The following is a 27928-nucleotide window of genomic DNA, read 5'->3' on the forward strand; positions in this document are numbered from 1 at the left end:
GGAGGTGGGGGGGTCCCATTTGCGCATTTAAAAGTTACTTGAAAGTAATGCATTAGTTACTTTATGTTAAGTTTTTTTTATAATTTGTAACTGAGTACTTAATTTAGTTACTTTGCACACATTGCACTGGATGAGACTGCTATTAAAACAGGATTTGTAAGTAAAGTATGTGGACTGACTTTACCATAAAAACTCATGAGATTAATTTGCTTAATTTTGCATTTTTCCTCAACATTGAAATTTGAAATAAATGAATAAACTGGTGCCCCCCCTGCAGTGACATTGAGGACCCTCTACAGGTCCCGGACCCCCTGTTGAAGATCTCTGGGTGAACAGCACCAGTTTAAAGACAGCTTTCTAGAAGAGATTTTACATTTTCAAACTATGTGGAGACTATTAACAGAACTGACTTTACCATACTTTACTTATAAAATGTCCTACTTTGACATTTTTCCTCTCCAGATAAAGTAGATCACAAGTACATTTTATTATGTGGAGGAATTGAGATTTGACTTTGTTGTTGGACATTTAAATTGTCATGGTCATTTATTGGCTAGCTGTTACCCAATCAGAGTCAAGCAGCTTAGCTTGTTGAATATTAATGAGAACTGGCACAAATCGAGCTGAGTCTTCCTGCAGGCTTTATATATAACAAGGTAACCAAGGCATTTATTCCACAAAAAAATGTTTTACAGAATTCATGGTAGAACTTCAGCCATTACCACAGAGTAATGAAGTATGTGTGGCCGGGCACCTTTAAGAGACGTGACTTTACCATTGGCTACTTTACTCATGAGATTAAATTGCCTACTTTGACATTTTTGCTCTCCAGATGAAGTAGGCTACATCCAAAGTACGTTTTCATATGTGGAGGAATTTGACTTTGTTGTTGGAGATTTATTTTCCAAATGTAGTAGAATAATACCAGAAGAATTAATTGAACTGGCCGTTCAAAACAGGTCCCACCGAGATTTGAACTCGGATCGCTGGATTCAGAGTCCAGAGTGCTAACCATTACACCATGGAACCGACGAGGGATGGTTGTTGTTGCGTTCAGAAACCACTGCTGTAGGGTGGGAAATTCTAAAACTATGCCGTTGTTTTGGTTAAAAGACAATTGTGAAACTGATTATTGAGGCACACTAATTGTGCAAAGATGAAGATGGGGAACCACCACAGTGCACTAGATGAGACAGCTAATTAAACAGTCTAAATAAATAAATAGAGTCTTGAAACGCTTCAGATGTAAAGTTAGTCACTGGCAAAGTGGCGCCAAGATGAATGGCAGTCAATGGAACGCTAACTGCGGGTGATGGCTTCATAGCATTTAGATGGCGGCATGGGAGCTACCAATAATTGGAGAGGAGAGGCTTACCCCCTTGGTCTCAACACCGGAACTAAACAGAGCGGAATTAGCACAACTTTCATGGATTTCTTACACATCTACTGCAGGCAGATTCACCGTGTTCACTCGGAAGCAATCAGTGACATAGGTAGGCACTTGTAATGACATTTTGAACATTTTGTAAAAATTGTTTTCTTATGTGACAGTTAATTTACAGATTAATTTAATTGGCCCTTCAAAAACAGGTCCCACCGAGACTTGAACTCGGATCGCTGGATTCAGAGTCCAGAGTGCTAACCATTACACCATGGAACCGATGCAACGTACTAGATGTTGCGTTCACAGACCGTTTGCATAGGGTGGGAAATTCTAAAACTATGCTGTTGTTTTGGTTTTAAAAGACAATTGTGAAACTGATTATTGAGGCACACTAACTGTGCAAAGATAAAGATGGGTAACCACCACAGTGCACTAGATGAGTCAGCTAATTAAACAGGATTTGTAAAGATTGATTTTTTTATTAAAATATTATTATTATTATTAAATTATTAAATACAATGATTATTTAGCGATATCAATCTAGGATTAAATGTTTACTGACTCACTTTAAAAAAACGCATTTGACACACCTACATTATGTTCAAGTTCGTAATATCTCTTACAGTATGTACATGTGAAAAGGGAGTCAAACAGACAGAGAAACCTATAGAGAAATTGACAACGATGTTGACATGAATTGAGAATTTTATAATTTATAAAATCACAGGGTTAGCAAAAAAATAACATTTTTATTGTGAAAGCACTTGTCACTGAGTTCAAATCAAAAAATGTACTTTAGTGATTATCTCTATATGCCAGAAAGCCTATCATTAATGTTTATTTTCGCACAAGTTTAAGACGGCATTGAGACGTTGACATTTCTTACGTGACGAATATCCAGATTAATTTAATTGACCCTTCAAAACAGGTCCCACCGAGATTTGAACTCGGATCGCTGGATTCAGAGTCCAGAGTGCTAACCATTACACCATGGAACCGATATAGCAAAACCTAAGTTGCGTTTACAGACGGTGGTTCACACTAACTATGCAAAGCTAAACATGAGGAACCACCGCAGATGCATAAACACATATCTCTATGTAATTTGTTAATAAAACCTTGACAAGAAAGCCATGTTAAAGGTGGAGTCAGTATTTAGCGATATCAATCTAGGATTAAATGTTTACTGATTCACTTTTAAAACAAAATCACATTTGACTCTCCCACATATGCAAGTTCCTAATATCTCATCAGGTTGGAGTCAAATAAACCCTATAGAGAAATTGACATCAAAGTAATGAAATAATATGCACAATGATGTTGACATGGAATGACAATTTTATCATTTGTAAAATCCCAGGGTCAGCAAAAGATACTTTATTGTGAAAGTACTTGTTAAAAGGAGACATGTCAACCAGGTCCTTAACTGTGACATGATGTTGTCTGAAGTCTGTGAGGGCTTATGAGACAGCTAAATATACACAGGCTGTCAATGAAGTGGCTTCACTCTAAATGTTTCTTTACTATCTTGAAGCTTAGCAGAGATGCGTAAATAATTACAAAACACTTACAGTATTTCCTCTTGAGGCGACACCATAGACTGTTACAAAATATTTTCTGGTGGTGGTAGGTGCAGGCACCTGATATTTAAGTTATATTAAAATATAAAAACAACCTGGCTGAACGAGTGGTGGGTCACGGATGGATGGTCATCAGGTCAGAGCCGGGGTCTTCAACGTTTTTTAAGCCAAGGACCCCTTAAAATTGTAATTGTAATTTCCCCACTGGGGATCAATAAACAGTATAAATGAAATGAAAAAAATATTAACTGAGAGAGACGGAACAAGGACCCCCAACTACATGAGTTGTTTAAATGAAGTTGCGTATTAAACTGGGTCTAAAATACCATGTAGGGTGACCAAAAGCCTTTTTACACACCTTTTTAGTACAAGGAATACTAAACCATTACATAATTGTTGGACATTATTAAGAGAAGTGACTTTAGAATACTTCACTAATGAGATTAATTAGCCTATATTGATATTTCTCATGTAGAGGAATTGAGATTTGACTATGTTGTTTAATTGGCAACTACAGTGGTACAAGTACAGGTTTCACTTCATTGTCTCTTCAAAACAGGTCCCACCGAGATTTGAACTCGGATCGCTGGATTCAGAGTCCAGAGTGCTAACCATTACACCATGGAACCGACAGAGTATGTGAAATGTTGCGTTCACAGTCTGTTGTTGTAGGATGGGAAACCTCACGCCGCTGTTGAAACTGATTTCTGAGGGACACTAACTCTGCAAAGGTAAACATTGGTAACCACCACAATGCAGTGGATGAGAATGCTAATAAAACACATATATCTATGTAATTTAGTTAATAAAAACTTATAACTCATAACAGTTCACATACAGGTTTTAAACAGGCTTTTAAATTACCGCTACGTCTCACAGCAACGGGGGACGCTGTAGCCATGGAAACCGTAACAGTCTTTGCAAAGAAGTGCGTGCAAAATGACATCGATACAGAAAGACATCTTTAAATGTGTGTTGTCTGGTGACTTAGAGGGTATTAAGGAGCATCTTGAACGCGAGGCTGTCACAGAGGAGTCGCAGGAAATAGATTTGTGCGGGATGAAGGACGACTTCGGGAGAAATGCTCTGCATAACGCCTGCATGTTGGGGGGGAGCGCCATCGCACGAGAGCTGGTCAGACACGGAGCCCAGGTCAACGAGCAGACCGTCAGAGGTCAGTGGAAAACACACTGTTGTTGGCTTAAAATGAACGAATGCTTCTCACCTTTAATTAGGGTGAGAGAGGGTTAATATCTGGTGGTGGCCAACAACTTAGTGTGTTGTTAGCCAGTAGACTTAGCTAAATATACTAAACTAGCCTACATACATGCAAAACTGCTTCATTGAGTAGCCTACACCTTAACATAAAATTAGGATTACAAATTACACAGATTAAACTATTCTTTTTTTAAATTTGCCAATGTTCAATAAAGTGAGTGTGATGATACAGACACAGGGCACATGAATGCAACATATTCTTGACATGCTACATTTTGTACTGCTTTTTCATGATATTCTATTCTACTCAAACAAATGACAGTTAGTCCATTTTTATTCTGAGCTGACCCAGAAACACTGTAAATCTAGGAGGCCTTTTACTTCCCATGAAATGACTGAGCTGTGAGCCGTCTGTGCACATGGTCTCAGTTTGATGCCCTTTGTCCCGGGGCCACAGGTTATTCCTCGCTGCATCTGGCGGCTGGTTGGGGCCACCTGGAGACAGTGAGGACTCTGCTTGAACTGGGAGCTGACACACAGGCCGAGACCTTCTTAGGGTACAGGCCTGTAGACCTGGCCAGAAATTATTCCAGGACAGACTGTGCTGACTGTCTCACCTTGGCCGGTGTGTGTTATTATCTTTGGCAACCTTTTTATTTGTTAAAATGTTTAGAATTCTTACCCTGTATGTATGTTTATCTCTGTGCAGAAGCTAAACAGGACTTGGTGTCATATTTAACCTTTGTTAAAGACCTCATCTCTGACCCAGAGAGTAAACTTACAAAGGAAGAAAAGGTAACATTTATTTACATCAGGCTTCAAGTATGTTTATTAATGTCGCCCTTTTACATGATTATTATTTCTGTGTATGAATAAAACCTTGGGTGTAGTTTAGCAGGGTGAGGGGATGTGTCCGCAATAGATATAAAACATCTATGGTGTCCTCCTCCTGCACTTTTTCACCCTGATATTTTACAAATTGTCACTTTGACATTGTACATTTTTTCTCAGCTTTTCTAAGCATACTCCATATTCCTACACAACATGCATCAAGCTTTTATTTGCCGTGCCCAAGGTATTTTCTACAAAATATTCAAGACACAGTGAATAATAGTCTGCAAAATTCTTATTTGCAAGAGTACAAATCTACTGCTCCCCAAATGTGTGTCTCTTTGGAAAATAGCATCTGCAAAATGAATGTTATCTAATAGGTAAGTGTGTACAGTTACTATGCATGTGTCACACTTTCCATGAATGGCTAATTGATTTGTTATTGGAACGAATAGTTCTCAGATTAAGACATATTTAGACAGATGAGGATACATTTACTTCATTTAATGAATAAATGCCATTTAATAATTGTTGCCCTCCACGGCTCATGTGCTTTTCTTCACTATGTGTTTCTCCTGTCTCTTGTGTAAATCTCTGCTCAGAACATCTGTACGCGTAAATGCTCTGCCAAGTCAGACTGGATTCAGAGTGTCAAAAACTCAACAGTCTCAGATTTCATAGCCCACAGGAAAGACATAGAGGACACTCTTCAGCCTCTTCTCTGCAAACTGTCAGCTCAGTGTAAGTATTAGTAGTACTTTTGTACCGCAATGAAATCTTAGAAACCATCTCATACTAACCTCTGTGGACTGATTTTGTGGTTGCAAATGCGTTTATTTTGTCCATAAATCCTGCCACAGAGGCTGTAGTTTCTGGTGAAAGGAGATAGCTGATGATGTTTACTACTGCAGTAAGCTGCCACTGGACATACACAAAACAATGTTTTAGATCCTATCTATCCTTAATGTCTTATTCCATGTCAGTATGGTTTATTAAGTGTGTAATAGCATGTTTTAATGTCCGTTTCTGTTTGCAGCAGCTACTTCGCCTGTCCAACCAGCAGGAAAAGTCTAAAGCAGAGGAAGATCTTTGCAGCGTTAGGTTTGCAGGAAATGTCACAAAAAACGTTTTCTATGTATAAGTGAGAATGTGTTGTGTGGCACAAGAGTATTTGTTGATAGACGCTTATTTCCTGTATTTTGTGTTTTGTAAAGCTGCGGAACGGACAGAGTCCAAAACTAATTTCCCTTCGGGGACAATAAAGTGTATCTTATCTTATAATCATTTGAAAATGGAAATTAATTTGAAAGTTATATTTAAAGAAATGGGTGAAATGGTATTCAGACCTAAAGCTCAGTGAAATTACAGCATGTGTGCTTGTTTTCATGAGGTTTTTGTTAACTCTCCATTTCAATTTCATGCCCCAGCGACATCATTTAAACCTTGTGAAGTCACTAACTGCCTGCTTCAATAAAACCATAAAAGAGATAGCCTAATTCCATCCTGCACACTGATGTTTTATTGGAAATTCACAGCAGACAAAGGATGAGAGACACTCACAGAGCAGATGCTCAACAACCTGGTTATCAGACCGACTGACAGACACAGCCAGCTTAGAGCCTCACTCCACACCAAACAGCCATTAAACAGCAGGGTACATGGCAGGGTAGCCTATAGCATATTGATCAGCTCTCACATTGTTATCTACCACCTCTTTATGTAAAATGATTATCTGTGAGAAGTCAGGGTAAAGTGTTCACTTCCAAACTGAAGGGAATGTTTGACAGACTTTGCATGTGTCCGTGGTTAGAGACAGATAGAGTGGTCAGTGAAACCACAAAACTGGGTTTTCTCCATTACTGTAGCACACCATTCAACAGAAGACATTGTTGATACAGGATTGGAAACTTTCTACGTCAGTTGATCAAAAAACTCCTGCAATTCATTTTCTTTTGTCACTCCTTATTTGTGTCAAATGTTTTGAACTATCAGAATAAAAAGTATTTAGTAATTCACACAGCAGGCAAAATTAGATATGGCAAGACTGTCAGGTCACTTAAAAATCCACTAGTGATGGCCAAATAAAGCCTTATGATGCTTCATGAACCATTTTCTTATTTTCTGAGCCCACTACGTAGACGGCACGCTCTGTTCAGCAAAGGGTTAAAAGCACACTTTTCCACTCCTGAGCCTTTTTCTTTAAACCAAAGATTGAGGGCCATGTAGTGAGCTCGGAAAATAACTAAATTGGTTACCACTCTCAATGTGGTGATAATGATTTCACTGTATCGAAATTTACCAAAAACACAATAATCTCTTTAGCTACAGCCACTGACATGAGCTGGTAACTTACAGTGGCGGCCATGTTGGCTCCATTGCGTGGCTAAAAGCTTGAGGCAGTTTTCAGGTGTGTAGAGCAGAACGTGTGGCGCCCTTTGTCCGATCTGACCATAATCTGGGGTTGTGCCTCCCCGTCTTTGCCTCATAGATACACATCTATGCATTAGAAGAGTACTCCATTAATCGATGAAGCATAACCTGAGATTTCATTCCTTCCTGGTGCCAACTTTACCCACAATGCAACTGGACCAAAAACAGTTCGTAGAGTTGGGTGTTATGCTAGTAGCGGCTAATGTAGCCTCTAGCATAAATAAGGCTGGTGACCTCACTTCTCTCTAACTCCACACCCACAGATATCTTTCTTTTTTTATTGTAGTCTTCAGAGCCGACTGAGACCGACTCATGTGAATCACTTGAGGAAACATATCAGATTACACACAGCTCCCTCTGGAGCTACAAAAGGCTTTATTCGACTTGTTCCATATATGCAGTCATACTCCGCAACACCTGTAAACACACTATCAATCCATATTATGTTGGAGTTCCCCTTTAATCATTACCTCACTGAACTATTTCTTTCTCACAGTGCACAAGGACCAGAATCCAGGAGTAGAACAGCGTACAGCATCGATATGTCCATCCTAACAAAACAATAGCAACCATTTGATTTCCATGTCACTGTAATGCCATTTAAATTGCTATTGGAGCATTAACCTTGCATATTAACCATTGTCACCATAGAAACAGCTACATAAATCATGCTGATTGCTGCGGCTTACGCTCTCCTCCTAGGACAATGTTGTCTTGTGCCGATCAAAGGCACTCAAACCCTAAAACTGACATTTAGCACATGAAGGCCCAACCTCCTGCAACAGCTCCGGCTTTGAGACTGAAAGTTGTTCTCTCTGAGCCGCGCCCTTTTAATGTCATCATCACATCATCCAGAGTAGGCCTTTCAGCTGCCAACAGCTTCTCCTAGTCAGCAAAACATGTTGAATGAACATTTAACTCTTAACCTCTACACACATGTTGTATCTATACAAGGTTATCAATTACACAAAGGCTGCTGAGACAAACTAAATGGTAAACAGGTCACTTTTTTTTTTTTTTTTTGCTGATGGTTGTTTTTCACCATGTAACAAGATTCCACAGCAAAAAGACAAGTCCAACTTCACGCCAGTGTTTGTTGGCAAACACACGTCTACAAATCGGCTGTTGGACTGTCAGTTAAAACAGACTGCAACACTTAATGTGAGACAGTTCAAAAAGACCTACAGTAGTCCGCATAAATAGGAGTTGATCGAGCATTTAACATTTTCAGTAGGGTGAAAAGTGTTAGGGTGAAGGTTAATCAAAATACAAAACCATGCACTTAGTAGCAGGACTGGTTTGCAAGGAAATTGGAGGAGGAAATTTACAGATCCAGTTCACGTTAGACTTGTTTTCATAAACTTCCATTTAGTTCTTTAGTTCACTGAAACACAACTGCTTATCATTTGCAACGCCAATGTGGCAGTCCGGAAGGAGACTGTACATATCGGATATACTTGTTTTTGTACTGCGTGTGCCAGTGTCATCCAGTCTTTATGCTGTTAGCCAAACCTCTGCTCTTAATTCATTGAGAGCTGCAACAGTCCAACCTACACTGTTTGTACTGGAGAGGCGATGATGTCTGAAGATTGTGTGATTTCAGATCAGTCCAACTCATTCCATGTATTTATAGGATGCCGAGGAAGGTGAAGACCCCCACAAATGTTTTAAGTTATTCTGCTCAGAGTTAAGGTTCATTAAACCCTTTTCCATCACTTCCCTTGCTCTCACTGCCAGTGGAACATTGCTACCATTGCTCTTGCTAGACTAGGTAGCTTCTGTTAGTACACACACCTTGCCGTTATTATATTGTGCAATGTTTGAGAGTGTGTGTGTGTGTGTATTTACAGTTGTGCTCAAAAGTTTGCATTCACTTGAAGAATTGGTAATATATATACCATGTGTAAAGAAAACATGAATGAGCAGGCAAAACACAAGTCTTATGTTATGGGATTCACATTGAACTGTAGGTCCTAACAGAATGGCACAATTATAAAACAACATGGCAAAGAAAAACATTTAACCAACCACTGTTCAAAAGTCTACATACCCTTAGTTCTCAATACTGTGTATTGCCACCTTTAGCACCAATGACAGCATGCAGTATTTTTTGTAATAGTTGTCTATGAGGCCCCAAATTCTTGCAGGTGGTATAGCTGCCCATTCATCTGGGCAAAATGCCTCCAGTTTATGCAAAGTCTTTGGTCGTCTTGCATGAACCGCACGTTTGAGAGCTCCCCAGAGTGGCTCGATGACATTAAGGTCAGGAGACTGTGATGGCCGCCCCAGAACCTTCACCTTTTACTTCTGCAACCACTGGACGGTCAACTTGGCCTTGTGCCTAGGCTCATTGTCGTGCTGAAAAGTCTAAAATGTCCCATGCACAGCTTCTGTGCAGAAGAATGCAAATTGTCTGCCAGTATTTTTCTGATAACATTCTGCATTCATCTTGCCATCAATCTTCACAAGATTCCCAATGCCTTTAGAGCGCAAACACCCCCAATACATCAGTGAGCAAACATCATGCTTCACAGTGGGGATGGTATTCTGTTCACTATAGGCCTTGTTGACCCTTCTCCAAATATATTGCTTAAGGTTGTGACCATAAAACTCTATTTTGGTCTCGTCACTCCAAATTACAGTGTGCCAGAAGCTGTGAGGGGCGTCAAGGTGTTTTCAGGCATATTTTAACCGGGCTTTTTTGTGGCATTGACGCAGTCAAGGCTTCTTTCTGGCAGACCATGCAGTTCATCATCTTTTTCCAGACCAGCCTGTATGTTACCTGTGGGTTCCGCTTTGCATCCCAAGCAATTCTTTATGCAGTTTTGGCTGAAATCTTTCTCAGTCTACCTGACCTTGGCTCGGCATTGAGAGATCCAAGAATTTTTACACTTCTTAATAAGTGATTGAACAGTACTGACTGGCAAGGCTTTGGATATCTTTTTATATCCCTTTCCATCTTTATAAAGTTCCAATGCCTTGTTACGCAGGTCTTTTGACAGTTCATTTATGCTCCCCATGGCTCAATATCTAGCCTGCTTAGTGTATCAACGTGAGCGCTCACAAACTCATCGACTTATTATACACAGACACTAATTGCAATTTACAAAGCCACAGGTGTGGGAAATAACCTTTAATTGCCATTTTCACCTGTGTGTGTGTCACTTTGTGTCCCCGTAACTAACATTCAAGGGTATGTAAACCTTTGATCAGGCCATTAAGGTTATTTCTGTTGTATATATTGTTTAAAAAGCAGCCTAAGAACTATGTAAAAAGATATGTCTTCATGTGATCACTATGCTTGAATCAAAGACATTGCATGATGGGTCATATTTTCAAAATGTATGCCAAAATTTATGCCAGGGTATGCAAACTTATGAGCACAACTGTCTATAACAGGAGAGCAAGGGAACATCAATCACAGCATGCTCACACCCAAACCTGAGAATAGATTTAATCATCCCAAAATCTGTCTCAAACAGATGAGGAAATAGACAACTTTTCCTTCCAAATGTCCCCATTCTGTTGTTTTTTTGTCTCTAACATAGTTAAGCAAAATTGGTAAAATCTGATCCCATCTGGGCATTGCCATGATTTGAGATTAGCAGTGCCTTCTAGCTGAGTTGACACCACTTAGTGCGTAGTGAATTCATTTGGTATGATGATGCTGGTGAACAGATGGTTTGTTGATGAAATGTAACTTCATTGGTTGTTTAGGCCAGGATTGAAGTTGGGACTTAATATGATAAAAGACGATGTCAGTCAAGCCATAGGTTCTGTTGTAATGTTCAGCATTGTGCTCCTTAGTTAAATGTCTCACAATAAGAGTCATCAGAGAGTTGTCCCCTGTAGGTGAAGGGACTCTGATGTCCAATGTTCACTGTGAGCATGTGTAGGTGTATGTGCATTTGGAAAAGAAGGTGTACCGTTACTACTATCTGAAAGTATGTATGCATGTACAAGAGTGTGTGTTCAGAGCCATTGTGTCAGCCATTGCGGTTTCCAGTGGCAGCCATGTTGGTTTTACCGTCCTGCTCGGTGGCCCTTGCCATTAACACGGACTCCCATCGATGATGAAATCACATGGGCCTGGTTAGGTTTACAGACCACTGTTAGGTAAAGGAAAGGGCAGCCACATGTTGCCCTTACCAAAACCTGACCAAGATACCAATGGCTCTGTGTTTGTGTCCATCAGTGCTTTTCAGGGTCCCAGTTTGGTAGTTTCTCCAGTAGGGCCTTATGGTCCACACCAACACTGGCCACCAGTCCTCCTTTGTTGACCGGTGTTCCACTGTAGTCGATGTCCTCTCCCTTTAGCGTTGTCATGTGGCCTCCTACAATCATGAAGATTACATGTCATTGGTACAGTGCACTTTCCCATTTAACATCCATTTCAGAAATGATAATGACACATTAATTAACCATAAAAGTAGAATTGATATCCTGCTGCATTTTTTCATATTTGTGTGGATGGTGTGTAAAGCAAGATGCCTTATTTTTCACTGTAACATAAAAGGTGCACAAGCAAAGATTTTTTTCTTTCTGTAGTTGTAGTTTTGGTTACTTGACAAGATATTTCTGGATTTGTGCATCTCTGTGTTCTTCTCACTGGTTTGAAGTACGCTTACTTCAAACCAGTGAGAAGAACACAGATTCAGTTGGAACAATGTGACGTCATGTACTTCTATACACAAATCAGGCGCAGGTTCAAACTCAAAACGCTGTGCATTGCTGCAACGGTTTCCTGGTTGAATGACATGTTACCCCGGAACGTTGTGAAACGCTTTGAGTAATGTTTTCTCTTGTTTGGAGAGAGTGTCTCTCTTTTATTGGCTGTGTCACAGGTGATATCCAATCAGCAGAGACGTGTGTGTAAACTAAAAAAGCACCCCCGTTTCAGTTTTTTTTTTTTTTTTAAGTGCAGCCATAGGATTCAACAAAATTTGAATCAGAATGTACTTAAAATGCAGCAAAGTAAAACATGTGTGTCCAACAAAAAGAGTTCTTGTGATTTAATTAACAGGAAAATCTGACCAGAGCTTGAAAGCAAAGAGAAAAACAAAAATGGAGAACAGTCATTGTTACATTACCCAGTGCTTTCAGTAGTGCTGCACCAGCACAGATGTCCCATTTCTTGATAAAGGTGACATGGATGTAAACATCTGCCTGGTCCATAGAACCTGTTTCACTTGAAGGCATCTCCAAAAGTGACAGGACCTTATATCCTGAGAGAGAGAGAGAGAGAGAGAGACCATGGTCAATATGACTTGTTATCACACTAGTGCTATAGTATTGGTCATGGTAAGATTATATCTTGAAAAAACCCTCTTTACTGCCTGCTACAGAGAGAATGCTGCCGCTGGCAAACACCCATCTCCTTCACAAGAGTTCAGCAGTACCCTTAAATATGTCCTTTGGTGTGAAAATGCTAATTAATGGGTCTTAATTTGCTCGCTCCCCACATGGGTTGTTTTTACTTGATGCATGCATATTGAAGATATAACCTTTAAACTTTCTCTGCACATGCAATACTTAAATGTAATACATAAAAGTAAAGGAGTTCTCACCTGCTCCACCTGCTTCTATGATTGTTGTGCCGTTTCCAAAAGCCTCCTGAACATAACTTTTAACTGTTCCAGAGTGGGAACGTGATACAATGACCTTTGGAGGGCTGACAGTGTAGGACTGCCGGGGACGCATATTTGACCCCTGACCTACAAATGCCCAGGCTGGGGAAGCGATGGAAGGGAGACAGAGAGACAAAGGGAATAGAGATTTAGAGAGGGGGAAGAAGTTCAAAACGTATTATTTGTTGACCAACTTCCTTGCCATCTAAGCTCTGGAATGCAAGTTTTGTGGCAGAACTCCTCTATTCCAAGATAATGAAACATTGATCTTATGGTTTCAACAACAAAAAAACAAAAACAAACATAGAATGTCTTCTCATGAGGTTTTAGAAAAGGCAAAACTCATGGACTAACTTGAAGTTCCGCGATTGTCACAAAAAAGTGAAAAATGTATTGTTTTTCAGTTAAAATTTCACACAATTAAAAGTTTAAACATGAGAAGGTTCACATTGTGGAGGCATCCTGTTTAAAACACACAAGTAAAGTTGTGGAGGCACACACACTTACCAGTGAACCCAGTAAATGGCTGGTGTATGACCCCAATGACTGGTTTACCATCTACAGCCACACATACCATTGTGGTCACATACTTCACTAGATTCTCTATGGAGAGAGAGAGAGAGAGAGAGAGAGAGAGAGAGAGAGAGAGAGAGAGAGAGAGAGAAGCGAGAGAGAGATTGGCAGATAAAGAGAGAAGGCAGAGTTGAGAAGAGAGATTGAGACAGACAGAAGAGACAGCCAGAGGATAGAGGGAGAGATTACAGGATATGGACGGGAAAAGGGTGTCTCTAACATTCAGAAATCCTAACTATCCATCTGACCTTATTGTTCTTATATTTAATAAATTATATTATATTATATTTAAGTGTGGAAGTACTCTCACTGGCTAACAGAGTAAACAGCAAGCTCTACTGGGCAGCTCCTGGGTGTATCAGATTAACTGGATGAGTGTTAAAGAGGGCTCTGCTGCTAAAGGGCCACACATTTTCAGTCACCTTTATGTAGCTAGTGGTGGAACAAACATACCCAAGACAAACAAGTCCGCCCTTAAACCTCATATATTCATTGAAGCTTTTCCTTCTTTTTTTACCCTAACCTGATCACTTCACAATGTGAAGAACATATTATCTAATCTAAAATCTCAATCTAATTCTAGCAAAGAAACTGCTTGCTATTTAAGAGGAGCACAAGAGATACCTCACTGACAAGATATATTTTATATAATATTTTTGCCGAATATTGTCATGGAAATTAAATGTTAACTTCAATTGTGCACACCTGTATATTTGTGTGCACTAGAGGTCGATAAACCCCCATGATGCTCGCAGGAACTATTGCCCCTTCTATTTTGTTTGTAGTCGGGGGAAAATCCCCATCCAGGCTGCGCCTTATCCAGGGTTTTTAGTTCCCCACTGTTCACTCAACACACACACACACCCACCACACACACCCCCCCAACACCACACACACACACCCACAACACACACCACACACAAACACCACACACACACAACACCCCCCACAACAACCCAACACACACACACCCACACACCCACACAACAACACACAACACCCCCCAACCCCAAAAAAACCCCCCCACACACACACACCACACACCCCACAAAAACACAACCCCACAACCCCACCTTTTTTATTAAACTTCAAAAAGTATGTGAAGGCATCTCAAAAAGAAGCTTCACGCTCTTTTCCTGTCTCACTAAATCTGATTAAAGCAAACACAAGCATGACCAGACCACGGCAGTTATCTACTAACATGTACCCGTTAGTTTTTAAATCACTCGACTTCCACTAGGGTGGGCAATATATCAATATTATATCGGTATTTTGATATGAGACTATTATTATTTTATATATATTATATAATATATATATATATATATATATTATATTATTTCATCTTAGATTTTGGTTGTAAAATGGCATAAGTGGTGTCCCTTTTCCTGGTTTTAACGGCTCAAATTTCAGAAATCATTTTCTGAACTCTGATCTACTACCGGTATTTGCCTTTTCCCACTTAGTCATTATATCCACATAACTGATGAATATTTATCAAAAATCTCATTGTGTAAATATTTTGTGAAAGGACCAATAGTCAACACTACAATATTGTTGCAGTATTGTTAGAGGTATTTGGTCCAAAATATTGTGATATTCCATTTTCTCCCAGCTCTACTTTTCACAGCATTCAAATGGTGAGTGAGCAACACAGTGTGTGGAATAGAAGACATTACAGTTCTACAGGGATCTGCACTCACCGTGACTTCAGGGAAGGCGTTGCTTATAAGGTTAAACATCTTTCTATGCGACTGCAGGTCACCCATAGTCAGAAGCTCATTGGCTCCCTCCTTTGTCTTGCCTTTTGACTTTTCCTTCAGGCTATTTTCTTCACGCACCTTCTTCACCTAGGGAGGAAGACAAAAACACAACACAAATGCTGATACAGTTCAAGGGCCCCAGATGTACCCAAACATACGACGTGGCTACTGTTGGTAATTTAATATCTCCAATTCAAAACCCTGATAAAAACCAAGCTATTAATTGTGAAGTACAAGATAATGGATATTGGTAACATTAGTGGGAAAATAACTTGTTTTTACCTCTGTGCCACCGAGCACTGCAGCCTCTACTGAGACAGCCAGCAGGTCCCTCAGATCCACTTTCCCCCTCGTCCTGCAGAGAGAAGGGGACGGAATAAAAATGTTGTGCTAAAAACAGCATGGGGAAAAAAAGCTTTTACACTTCCTAACACCAAACGTGATGAAACTATCAGCCTTATCAGCTTACAATCAAACCATTACCATGTCTGACAATTAAAAAGACTTAGTGTTTACCCTCAGCCCACTGAAAGCCAGAGAATAGAAAGGCTTTCAGGACAGCATTAGAACGGATCTGATCAAAAAGTAACAGGGATTGCAAATCTCAACAGATAGCTGATGTCAGCGTTTACAGTCAAAGCAAAGTCTGACAACATGGACTCTAGGATGGGCTGCAGATTCTACTGTGCATCATTGATCATCACCGCCTGGTTTGGCAGTTGCACCGCCCTCAATCGTAAGGCTCTACAGAGGGTGAGGAGATCTTCTCAGCACATTACCAGGACGGAGCTGCCATCAATTGGGGGACTTCTAAACCCAGTGATGTAAGAAGAAGGTCAACCGGATAATCGGAGACCCATATCACCCCAGCTACAAACTGTTCTGCCTGCACCACCAGGCTTCATCCCATAGGCCATAATAAGACACACAAGGCACTTCGTCTTGGAATTACTCTTTTATTACCCTTTTCACATTTTACTATTTATGTTTCCCCTATATTTTAACTTTCACTATTTTATGTCTTGTCTTACATTGTCTAGACTTGACTTTATTTTCATACAAACCTAGGTAGGTTAGCATTGTTAGAGGAATGCTGAGACCCAAGCGTTTCATTGGCAATGTCTGTAGTTGTTGTACATTTGATAACAAATAACTTGAAACTAGTAACGGTCTTCAATATCCAATGGAATAGGCACATATTTCCATCTTTTTGAGGTTAAAAACCCGGCTCTAATAAGCAGCTGCGCGACTTGGGTGATCACAGAATATTATCATGTAAGTACCATCAATCATTGAAGAGATTGGACACCTGCTCTTTACTCCAGCTTCATAAACAGACGAGGAGCGGCTGGTGGGCTGATGTTACAAGCCCTGCCCTTGCAGATACAGTTACTGTAACGTTACCTGCGGTGGGAGATAACGCCACGTTACACCACCCTGTATGGAAATGAGACAAGAGTCTGACCTGAAAGCAGCCAGGTGGCTGGAGATGACCCCTGCGTACAGGTGGTAGATGACACCGACTCCAAGCAGGCAGAACACCGCCACACCGAGGGGTGACAGCCGGATACCCATCGGAGCCATTGTCTCAGAAGAATAACGTTACCCTTTCGAGTTTTTGTTAAATAATGTGAATCACAAAAGCAAACCAACTGCACAGAAGTGCTCTCAAAATAACAGACTGGAGAGAAATAGCATCCAGCTAACGTTAGCTGACGTGGCTGCCACCGCCACCTCGGTATCCCAGTAACTTGCTGCTACACACCTGGCGTTTTAAAAACGTCAACCGTCACGTAACGTTAGCAAACAGCTGGAAGGCGGAAAACCTGAAGCTGCTTATTCCGAGTAACGTTGATTAAAGTTGGCTGGCCGTTTAGCATCGTCCGACGTCTGTCTGACGAAATTCACCGAATAAGCTGTCGTTTCTGTGAGTAACGACATTCCGTTAGTTGGACAGCTTGACTGCGGTCCTTATTCTCGCTGTAAACTCGTCGACGCGACTCTACTGTTCACTGGCGTCGAGGGCAAAACGGAACAATCACATCTCTGTTCAGTCATTTCTCTTCTCCAGCGTCACGTACGTGGCTGATTACTTCCGGGTTATCACTTGTGTCGTCATCAGTGTGTGTGTAGTGTCTTCTATCAGTGTTTTTTGTATATACTGTAAGCTTACTGTGTTTTAATGTATCATGTGAATCACTTTGTGACTTTATCTGTAAAAGGTGCTATATCAAATAAACTTTATATATATTTGTATTTCAGAATAAAGTGTGTATTACAGTTAAGTACTTACATGTGTTTTGTAAGTCTTTGCAATAATATAACTGTATCACTATATGACTTTGCCTGTTTTTAAGTCATTAGGCCATACTTAATTTGATGAAATGCAAATTAATAAATAACTGTGTGGTGAATATGGTTGATTCTTTCCATGTGCACCCTCTGCCACATTTGTCACAGCACAGTAATCTATAATTGAAAAAGCGTATAATGACCAAAAGTCAGACTGATTTTGTTATTTTGTGTTTTTTTTACTTTCAGCTGCCATACTAAAATACCAATTTAACTATTTAACAACTATATACAACTTAAAACAGAGGATACTGGATTACTAGAGTTCCAGGAACTGCCTCACATTACCTGCCTTTTGCAATTACAAGACTAACTTAGGAAGTTACCCACTTGATTTGGTCAACTTAAACTTCCTATATTAGCTTCAGCTGAAAATTAGAATTTGTTTTTACACAGAGCGAGGACAGTGGATTATACAATATAATTAAAGGTTTGACGGGGTTCTTCAGACTTTTATTTTTACCAAGGTGGAACGTGCTCCGAAACAATTGGGCCATCACGTGACACAAACCAATACCAAATAAGCAGCTCTTTAGAGTCAGCAGCGTTATAAGTCTTTGAATTGAGGGAATTGCTGTTATTATTGTTATTATGTTAAAAAATGATTCTATGAGGTGTTAGTCTGAGAGAAAACCACCATCATCATGACAGAGAATCTATTACCTAACTAATCAGTGTTGTAGGTTCTCAGTGAGAGTAATGAGCTTTTCTTTGTTGTTGAACCCGTCAGTGTTTTACATTTTCAAAATGTATGTCATCAAAGGTCCAATTCCCTTTTCTCTTCCATCTTAAAAAGAACACTACTGAGATGCAGCCACAGCATCACCTTTTCCTCATTTTCTGTCTTCTGCATATCTGCCGGCCAGCTGGCAGAGGTCTTGACTGGCTACAGTCTCTACGCAAGTGGGGAACCTGAAGGAGTTTTGAGGGGCCCCTAACAAAAAGGGGAATCATTTATTTTTACTAAAAAATCATCTATAAGTAACACCATGACAATTTTGGACGTGGGTTTCATAAACTTTTTGTAATAGAACATCTAAAAGCAAAAATCAGACGAGGACCCTGGGACAAAATCTTATCCAATGGGTGTCCGTGGTCTAATTTGAGTCAGTTTAAGGATCCTTGAAAAGGTTTTAGAACCGCTGTTTTACACCGCCTGCTGGTTGTCAGCTCATTTCTGTCTCTTTTCCTCCTTGTCCCAACACTTTTTCTTCTGATGTGCAAGTTCCAGAGATCTGGCAAGGCATCATTTCTTCCTCTGATTTCTCTTTATCTCTTCCTTCGTTTCCTCCTCACTTCCCCTCTTCCCCTCCACCTCCTCGCTGTGGGGGCCATTTGACAGAGATGTGGTAAGACTTCAGCTCCTCCTCAGACACCAAGTCAGGGGCGCAGCTCATAAGGTCGTGACCCCGGAACGACTTGGGGAAGGCAATGACGTCACGGATGCTGGGAGCCCGACCACAATGGAGACCAGCCGGTCCAAACCTGGAAAGGAGGAGGAGTGATAAGACCACTTATGAGTATATAACCATTTTCACCTTTTAGTTTTTAAATTGGGCATTTGTATTACAGATATAATTCACTCTCCCTGCTCAATGCAACACCGCCTCTTAAACCCTGATGTCATCAAATTTTCATAAAGTTGCAGCCCATCCACATGTGATGTCACACGCCCCCTGACTTAAACTTGGAAGCTCAACAACTGCTACCATATTTAGCCAGTTAACATATGTTAGCTAGAGAAACAACCATGTCAAAGTCATTTTTAATCAAATAACTAGCTCTTTGAGTGCAGCCTTTCTATATTAACAATCTGGTTCCCGACTGAAAACAGTGACAGTTTCATAGACCTAGACTTAAGCATTTTATACATTATATCACTTTGTCTGTTGTACACCTGACTGTCTATAGGTTATATTAGCCCTCATCCACAATCTGGACTGTGGTCATAACATCTACATCTTATAAATTGTTTCCTGTTATTTATTGTTTTGTTAATATTTAATAAGCTACTGCACTGTTCAATCCCTGCACTGTTCACTTTTGCACTACTACCATTGCATACACTCTACCATAGCACCTTATCATGGTCATTTCATCAAATGGTCAGTCCATACCAACCTTTGTAATCTCTTCACAAATTAAAACTGTTATTAGTTAGTTATTTTTTAGGTAAACTACAAAAAGCTGCTGCCCCCGTGACCCGATACTGGATAAGCGGTCAAAGATGGATGGATGGATGGATATTTTTTAGGTATGTGAGATATATGTGTGTTTGTTGTGTTATGTTTGTACAAGCTACTGGATGCCTAAATTGTCCCTCGGGATGACTAAAGTAAGTTTCTATCTATGATCCTGGGTGTATTTGGGAGGTAAACATTTGCTGGAGTGAGCATCCTAATTATAAAAAATTAAATCAAATGTGTAAAAATGTACTTTTATCTTTCTTTACTGTGCCAAACTAGCTCAGTGATCGCTAAAGCTTGCTGTGGTTAAGTGCAGAGTTAACATTACCCAAAGCAATTCCTCCATGTGGTGGTGCTCCTGAGTCCAGAGCCTCCAGCAGGTGAGAGAGAAGACTGGGGTCCTCCTGCAGCACACGCATATCAGTTATGACCAGTTATGACCAGTTATTGAATCAACCCAATTCCAAACACTTCCAAGATACACAATGGCTCACCTTAAGGATACTCTTTAGACATAAAGCTGTTCTGAGGCCTTGTGGATGCGGATGGAGCCTCCACCAATCTCACAGCCATTTAACACCAGGTCATAGTGCTGACCACGTACCTGAGAATGACAGAGTACAACCAATGAGCTTTAGTCTGGATCAACATTTTTGTCCTGGATCAATCGATTTCCAGGATAAAGCCTGAAGTCCGGTGCGTGAGGTCAGGCTTTGCCCCTCACCTTCCACAAATGTGTTGCTGTTCTTCTGATTTGATGCAATAAATACAAAAAGACAGCAACATTAGTCCGATTTTGAGTGGCTCTACCTTCTGTGGCTCTGTGTAGAGTAGCTGTGTGTCCTCTGGCAGTGGAGCAGTAAATGGATGATGGGCTGACTCTAGCTGCTCTGGCTCTCTTCTTTGGGCAAAAACAGAGGGAAGTCCACAACCCACAGGAAGTGGAAGGCTGAGGGGTCGCGGATTGAAACGCCACGAGACTCCAGCAGCTCTGCACACTGCAGACGAAGATTACCCAGCATCGGGCGCTGAGAGCAGAGCAGGGGTGTAGTGAGACACAAGAGAGAAGAAAGGTTGGATGGAGAGACAACAGAAGAGGAATTAATATACAGTATATGCACATCCTATTCAGCTAAATTGTTTCCCCTTCATCAATCTTATTAAAAATGTACCAAATCCTTACCACAGTGTGGAGGGAACCAGCTGCCATCAGCAGCAGGTCTCCTGGTCTGGCTCCAGTCCTCTGCAGCAGCTCATCGGTGACTGAGACAGATAGCAGCTTCTTTAGAGGAGACTTCAATGTCCCGTCTGCTTTGACCAGCAGCACGCTGAGCTCCTTGGGACAAAACATGCACACATGAATAAAATAAAAGACACAGTGAGGAAATATTGGACACAATAACACTGCACCTGACATAACATGAAAGGGTGACTTCACATAAAATAGTAAGGTAAGAGAAAAAGTGGAAAAACAAACCTACCTGGTTGAACTGAGTCTTAGCGGTTTGTTTCAGTTCTTCCAAATCTTTGCCAGACATTAGTTTCTGAAGTCAAACACAAGACAGAGACAGAGATCGTTTGCAGATCGCTGTGAAGGGGTCAACAAATATCTGCAGATACACAACTGTTACTTACAAACGTAGTTCTGTTTGACATTTAGGAGCTTTTTGTATCATTAATACTGCATTGTACTTCCCAATGTGTATGTACAGTATGTTCTGATGGATTTCTTACCGCTCCACTGGGGACACAGATGGCCTGAACGGAGCCTCCTGGTTGGCTGAGAGCTGATCTGAGGAACTCAATGTTCCGTGGATAAGAAAACCTGACTGAGGTCGAGCAGCTGGACAGACAGATAAGAAGAAAGACAGGGATTCAGACAGAGATGCAGCAATACACCACAGGTCCCAAAGACATATTCACCCCCTCCCAAACAATCAATTGTCAATTTGTCCCAAATTCAAGGGTTAAAACAAGTAGAACATATGCATTATAAAACCACTAATGGCCTCTATCATTAAATAAGATTAGTGGGTTAGCCATCTATATTTGGGCTTGACTCATTTTCATTTTTCTTTAATCACCCACCTTCATACTGAATCTGGTGTCAGGCTTGTCCACACCGTAGTCCCTCATGGCTTCTTCATGGGTCATGGTTTGGAAAGGAACCTTAATGGGCCCATTCTCCGTAGGCCAGGAGTACTGTAACAATCCCTCCACCAGGGACATGATACCGGCCTGGTCCACAAAAGACATTTCTATGTCTACCTGGGAGAGACAATGAGAGGACAACCTGTCAGAGAACACAGACCAGGACTGATAACCAACTAGGTAAGTCCAAGTCAACACCAGCAGCACCTAGACCAAAGGAACAAGAAACCATGTGTTTTGGAAATTAATACTGGCGAATAACATTTGTATTGATAAAATGACCTACAGTATGTTAGTGCAGAAGAGACAAAAAGAGAGAGAGACTAAGTTCCTTTAATATATTTTAATTTGGTCTAGCAGTTATGACTCCTGGTTTTCACCCAGGTGTGACTCCCAGTATGGGAACAAATGTTTACCCAATTTCACTGATCGGAAAAGAGGCCTAGACCAGACTTGAATATGTCAGCTCCAATACCAACCACTAACAACATTAAACGATCAGCTGTGTGTGAGTGCATTGTGTCCTTTCCCGTTCCACCTCCATGTTACCTGGGTAAACTCAGGCTGCCGGTCAGGTTTGGAGCCTTCATCTCGGTAGCACCGGGCCATCTGGAAGTACCTGCCACATTGACGGCGATGAACAAAGGCAAATACCATTACGCATCATGTTAGTTAGCTCTGGGTTAGTGACCATGTACTGTACATTACTCTCAGGTAACACAACAGGTATAATTTACTTATTGCGTATTTCCATTTCATGACACTTTATACTCCTACTGTACTCCACTACAGGGTGGGAAACATTGGACTTTATACTCCACTTTATTTATTAGTCATGTAGTTTTCCTCTGCTCGGGCCTGCACCCACCTGTCTATGCCAGCCACCATTAGGAGCTGTTTAAACTGCTGTGGACTCTGGGGCAGAGAGTAGAATCGGCCCGGCTCTCTGGACGGAACCACAAACTCTTTGGCTCCCTGAAACACAAAAGAATGAACATCTGGGGATTATGTCGAGCGAAGCAAAGACTATACCATTTCCCTAAAGTTCATAGAAGTTATCTTTTTCTCAAATTGACAATCCAGCAACTCAGAGACAAATTCTTCTTCTATGGCTGAGAACTGTTAAAGTGACATTGATTCTGTGGAGCTGAAATCTTTACATAGTAAAAAGTGATCTTCTTACCCCTGGTGTTCTTTTAAACAAGGTCGGAGTTTCCACATCCACAAAACCTACGAATGAGAAAAACAAACAAACTGTTACAGTAGAACGATTGAGTGAAGTCATGCTCATGCTTTAATGATTCTACCATTCTGTACTCTTAGTATAGTGTTTGTATGGTTTCCTCCCTTTTTTTGAACTAAGTCACACTAAAGTCTGACGACAGGCAGGTCCCAATAACACTCGACAGGGACAGTGTGCTTGGAAGTGTGTATGTGTTGGTCAGTGTGTGCGTGATGGTTCGGTGATGGATGGGCAACCTGTCAAAGTGTTTCCTATCTTAACCCTCCTGTGGTCATCGGGTCAAATCTGACCCGTTTTCAAAAGGTTTCTATATGACAACATTTGGGTTTAGTTTAACCAAATTGTCAAAATAAAAAAATGTGTATGGTTCCGTACAGCGCTCTTCACAAGTAAGTTAAATGATCAGATCAGTACTTTCATTGAATTTGGTTGTTTTAGTCAATTTTATAGCATTTGAAAAGAAAAAATTGATTTCGAAACTTTGAAAAACTGACTATAATGTAAAAACATCACAAAAATGTGACAAAAGTGTCAAAAAATACTACCAAAACATTGAAAAAGGTTTAAATTTACACAAAAAAAGCCAAGTTGCAAGGTTGACGGGAAGACAACCCAAGGTTAAATCTCCAGTCAGAGAAATGAATCTGGCTCTCCTCACCGTGCACATTACAGAGGTATTCTCTCATCTTCATCACCAGCTGAGATCTCAGTCTCAGGTTCTTCTGCAGCACAGAGGACCTCAGGTCCAGGTAGCGGTACTGCATCCGCAAAGACTCGGATTTCTATAAATTCCACACAAAAAAACACAATTATTCACAATTAATAACTACAAAAATGATATTACTTGCTTGAAGATATATAAAGTAGTTACTTACTTTGACAAAGTCTTTAATTTCAAAAGGCAACTTCTGGCACACGTTGAAAACCTCCAGGCTCTCAGCCAGGATTTCTATTTCTCCCGTTGGCATGTTCTGTCAGTACGGGCAGCAGAAAGAGAAGATATAACAAATGGCTACTTCAAATATTTGCTTTGCTAACCACCAAAGTTCAGAGAAAGTCTCTCAAAAACCCTGACAATTCTGCTTTAGGTTGCTGCGGACGGTTATTTGAAACTTTAAATATTATTTCAGCAATTCAGTGATGAAACTCTTGATATCATTGAAGAGGTTTGCTGAAAAGTTTGTTACAAGCTGTTACACGTAAACATACACAAACCTTGTTCTCCTGCCCCGCTGGTCGTCGTCTGACTGTTCCTGTAACCTTGACGACAGACTCGGTTGTGAGATCGCACAGCGCCGCTTTCAAATTACTCGCAGACTTAAAACACAGAAAATTTTCAATTAAAACACAGTTGTTGAGTTTCCCATTAATCCAGACAATAAGATGCCCTTCACTACCTTTACTTTAGTAAATTCCTCTTCTATGTGCTGGAATCCATTATTATTAATATATTTGTATTATTCTTGACATCTGTGTTATCTGCTGTGTTAGTAATAACATACACTGTATACTGGTAGTTGAATTGTTTCCATCCTTACTTCTTCCTGAGGGATCAGAACTTGTGTCAAGCCGCTGAAATCTCGCATGATGACAAACAGGTCTTGCCTGTTGGAGGCAGAAAGGTTACTTTAAGTGAGAGCAAAGAGAGCAAAAATGCAACTCTGGGTAGTGCTGGAGTCCTGCTTCAAAAAACCAACTATCAAGTTGTAATATAAATGTATGTACACATTTTCGCTTTGTCATATCTAGAACTGTGCAGTTAGGGATGGAGAGGGAAATCAAAAGAGCTCACAGGAAGTGTAGAGTTAAAATGTAATAGTGACGTACAAAATGTGTCCTAAACCGCAGTGAGAAAACACAGACTGACTATAACTTCTCATGTCTACGTCGAGCCAGCTGTGTTTGAAGACTAGGGCTGAGTATCGCCACCAAATCAAATCAGATTCGGATTCACAAGGTAACAATTCAGTTTTTTCAAATATTGATTTGATTAGTGATATTTTAGTTGTAACAGCAATTTGGCAGGGATATGAAAGATTCTCAGAGAACTAAAACTGTCAATTTTATAAGGAACCATCTAACATGGTGCATTATTAAAAATATGAGTGTTTATGTTAAGAATTGAGAGGCCAGAGTTGTACAAGTGCCTTCTTTAGTGCAGAGGGTGTGACAAAGAGATGGTATACCTAAAGCCATACATCTGTCAAAATGGCCATGCATGTTTTCCCCTTGCCAAAATTATGTACTACTTTGGAGCGTTATTTAGCACGACATGACTTCCTTTGACCATTTAGATTCATATTATACCAACATATTCAGTCTAGCTTTAAAATTAAGAGTGTCTTCAAAGATTGGTCTCAGGTTTTTATGAATGAATGTAAGATCATTCAAGTGAAGATTTTTAAACCCAACCCTCTCTAGCCAATGTCTAACATACCTTTAAACACTTCTTCTGATCATTGTACATGTAGTTCCATGTCAGAGTGTAAACAGCAGAGACAGAATCCTACCTGAGGTACTGGACCCAGCCACACAGAGAGACCTTCTCTCCCACATGATGGGATCTCAGTTCTCCACAGGTGTGACTCCTGAAGGACAGACTGCTGGGACCTGGGAAACAAACCAAATGAAGATTATGGCCGGATGATAACTGGAATAGATTGTGATCATAGGACAATTCATTTAATAGTTGACAACTAACTTTAAATTGATTAATCTTTGCATCTCTACTGTAAACTAAGACCTTTGTATACTTTATACTTGGACTATTTTTGTAAGGCTAAAACAGTTTTTGGGCATTGCACAGTCTACATATTCCAACCAAACGTGTTTTTGTTTTGTTTTTGCTTATTGGTGGTATTTCTTGTTCTGTATTTGTGTTGGTTGAGGGAGGTGAGGGTGGGGTGGAATATTGTGTTTTGATATTTGTATAAGTATAATTTGTGAACAATGTGAAAAACCAAACTAAAAACGATGTTTTAAAAAAGCCTTAAATAATCAATCTTTCCTATGAGTTTTTGGGCTAACTAACTAAACACCACTGGTGATATAGGGTGCACATGGACCCTTCACTGCGTTGTAAAGGAAGGTCTGGCAAAGCGGGACTACATGGACCCTAATGGGAGTCCCCGTCCAATCAGCTACAGTCAGTAACAAACTATCACTTCCACAGTACCTGTGCTCGGAGGATGAGCCCTGCAGCGTGTGTGTGAGCAGCTCAGCTGTCTGAGCTGAGGTTTCCACAGCAGGCGTCCTTGACTCGAGGTCGAGGCTGAGCTCTGGTCCCAAACAGCGCGAGATCTGAGTCCACTGAACACTCTCTGCAGCCAATATCGGCTTTTTGTTGCCATCTTCTATATCGAGCTGCCCAGTCCTTACTGTCCTTGCTGTTTGAATGAAGCACATGGGAGCTACTCTTTAAGGAAGACTGTTATAAAGAGGCTCTTGACGTAATGAGACATTCAAACGTGCCAATTCAAAAAGCGTGCTAACACCGAGGACTTACTGACCCGAAGGGATGTTCGGGGCTGTCACTTCATTTGGTCCCTCTTCCGCATTTTAGCTCGTCCTGAAGTACTGTCCCGACTCCTCGTTCATGTGGATGGGCTTTTCTGTTAGCTCAATGCTAATCCATCATATTTTGGAGTCGAGGATATGTCAACGGATGTGACGTAATGTTATCGTTAGACCAAAACAGTCAGTCTGTCACATAATTGATTTTAAATCGACATCGCCCTCTGTTGATGAAAGACCGGAATACACCGGGTATTTACAGGCGGTCTCCCATCCAGGTACTGACCCGGCCCGGCCCAGAATGGCTTCGGAGATCGGAAGAGATCAGGCCTTTCCAAGGTGGTATGGCCGTAAGAAATTCCAGCAGATTAACACAAACTATTTTTGAAACTGTTGAGTACTTGCAGTTTGGCTTAGGGACTAGTTTAAGATAAGATAAGATAATACTTTATTCATCCCACAGCGGGGAAATTCCTTAGTTACAGTAGCATTCTCAACAATAACAGCAAAAAACAAACAAACAAGTAAACACAAGAAAGACAGGCAAACAATAGACAATGTGCAGAAGGTAGACTGAAGTAAAGTGGCGTCTAATAAAGGTTTTGTAAAGTAAAGTGCGGTTGCCATAGTACAAAAACAATATTGCAGTGTAAGTAAGTGTCTTTAAAATTAAATTGAATTAAAATTAATTAAATCAATTAAATTAATTAAAGTTGTAAAGCAAAAGTAGGTAACCATAATATAAGTTATACTCACCAGTGACCATGAATAATATGTAAAAATTAAGTACTTGTTATCAGAAAATATAAATACAGATAAAGATATACAGAGAGTGTGTGGATTAAATGAAAAACAGGAACAGAAACTACAACACTATCAGGTGGTGCAGGTGTTGTAGAGTCTGACAGCGGCCGGGATGAAGGACCTGCTGTACCTCTCCTTCTTACACCGGGGGTGTATCAGTCTGCTGCTGAAGGAGCTGCTCAGGGACCCCACAGTGTCATGTAGGGGGTGAGAGGTGTTTTCCATGATGGATGTCAGCTTGGCTAACATCCGTCTCTCCCCTACTTTCTCTAC

At 40.5% G+C, this 27928-nt stretch overlaps 3 protein-coding genes and 4 non-coding genes across 8 annotated transcripts; 1 reads left to right on the forward strand and 6 right to left on the reverse strand.

Annotated features, from left to right (window-relative positions):
* Positions 1 to 957: 957 nt before the first annotated feature.
* On the reverse strand, positions 958 to 1029 carry trnaq-cug (transfer RNA glutamine (anticodon CUG)). Its single transcript has one exon. It is a non-coding gene; the product is annotated as a tRNA-Gln (tRNA).
* Positions 1030 to 1588: 559 nt separating this feature from the next.
* trnaq-cug (transfer RNA glutamine (anticodon CUG)) lies at positions 1589 to 1660 on the reverse strand. The gene has a single exon. It is a non-coding gene; the product is annotated as a tRNA-Gln (tRNA).
* Positions 1661 to 2310: 650 nt separating this feature from the next.
* On the reverse strand, positions 2311 to 2382 carry trnaq-cug (transfer RNA glutamine (anticodon CUG)). Its single transcript has one exon. It is a non-coding gene; the product is annotated as a tRNA-Gln (tRNA).
* A 1139-nt stretch (positions 2383 to 3521) lies between these two features.
* Positions 3522 to 3593, reverse strand: trnaq-cug (transfer RNA glutamine (anticodon CUG)). The gene has a single exon. It is a non-coding gene; the product is annotated as a tRNA-Gln (tRNA).
* Positions 3594 to 3822: 229 nt separating this feature from the next.
* LOC116698860 (ankyrin repeat domain-containing protein 45) lies at positions 3823 to 6291 on the forward strand. Of its 2 annotated transcripts, none has more exons than XM_032531075.1 (5): positions 3823 to 4138; positions 4640 to 4807; positions 4892 to 4977; positions 5616 to 5754; positions 6050 to 6291. In XM_032531075.1, the coding sequence occupies exons 1-5, from the start codon at positions 3904 to 3906 to the stop codon at positions 6085 to 6087; spliced, it is 666 nt and encodes a 221-aa protein (XP_032386966.1). In that variant the 5' UTR covers positions 3823 to 3903; the 3' UTR covers positions 6088 to 6291. The 2 variants fall into 2 exon arrangements, with proteins under 2 accessions (XP_032386966.1, XP_032386967.1); XM_032531076.1 differs by having other exon boundaries at positions 6053 to 6291.
* Positions 6292 to 10830: 4539 nt separating this feature from the next.
* bpnt2 (3'(2'), 5'-bisphosphate nucleotidase 2) lies at positions 10831 to 17483 on the reverse strand. Its single transcript, XM_032531867.1, has 7 exons — positions 16872 to 17483; positions 15689 to 15761; positions 15265 to 15493; positions 13578 to 13730; positions 13011 to 13172; positions 12534 to 12668; positions 10831 to 11777 (listed from the first exon to the last, which is right to left on the reverse strand). Exons 1-7 carry the CDS (start codon positions 16988 to 16990, stop codon positions 11635 to 11637), a joined length of 1014 nt encoding a protein of 337 aa, XP_032387758.1. The 5' UTR covers positions 16991 to 17483; the 3' UTR covers positions 10831 to 11634.
* Positions 17484 to 19031: 1548 nt separating this feature from the next.
* LOC116698862 (aspartate--tRNA ligase, mitochondrial-like) lies at positions 19032 to 26757 on the reverse strand. The gene is given in 20 exon segments (XM_032531077.1): positions 19032 to 19211; positions 19214 to 19243; positions 20273 to 20365; positions 20455 to 20548; positions 20755 to 20834; positions 20837 to 20972; positions 21128 to 21280; positions 21426 to 21488; positions 21679 to 21750; positions 21752 to 21787; positions 22033 to 22212; positions 22645 to 22714; positions 22964 to 23070; positions 23279 to 23325; positions 23997 to 24120; positions 24214 to 24309; positions 24554 to 24655; positions 24877 to 24943; positions 25849 to 25948; positions 26514 to 26757. Coding segments are annotated over 20 exon segments (1986 nt in total). The 5' UTR covers positions 26689 to 26757; the 3' UTR covers positions 19032 to 19050.
* Between the last annotated feature and the right edge of the window lie 1171 nt (positions 26758 to 27928).

Source organism: Etheostoma spectabile, chromosome 12 (assembly GCF_008692095.1).
Source record: "Etheostoma spectabile isolate EspeVRDwgs_2016 chromosome 12, UIUC_Espe_1.0, whole genome shotgun sequence".
NCBI classification, from domain to species: Eukaryota; Metazoa; Chordata; class Actinopteri; order Perciformes; family Percidae; genus Etheostoma; species Etheostoma spectabile.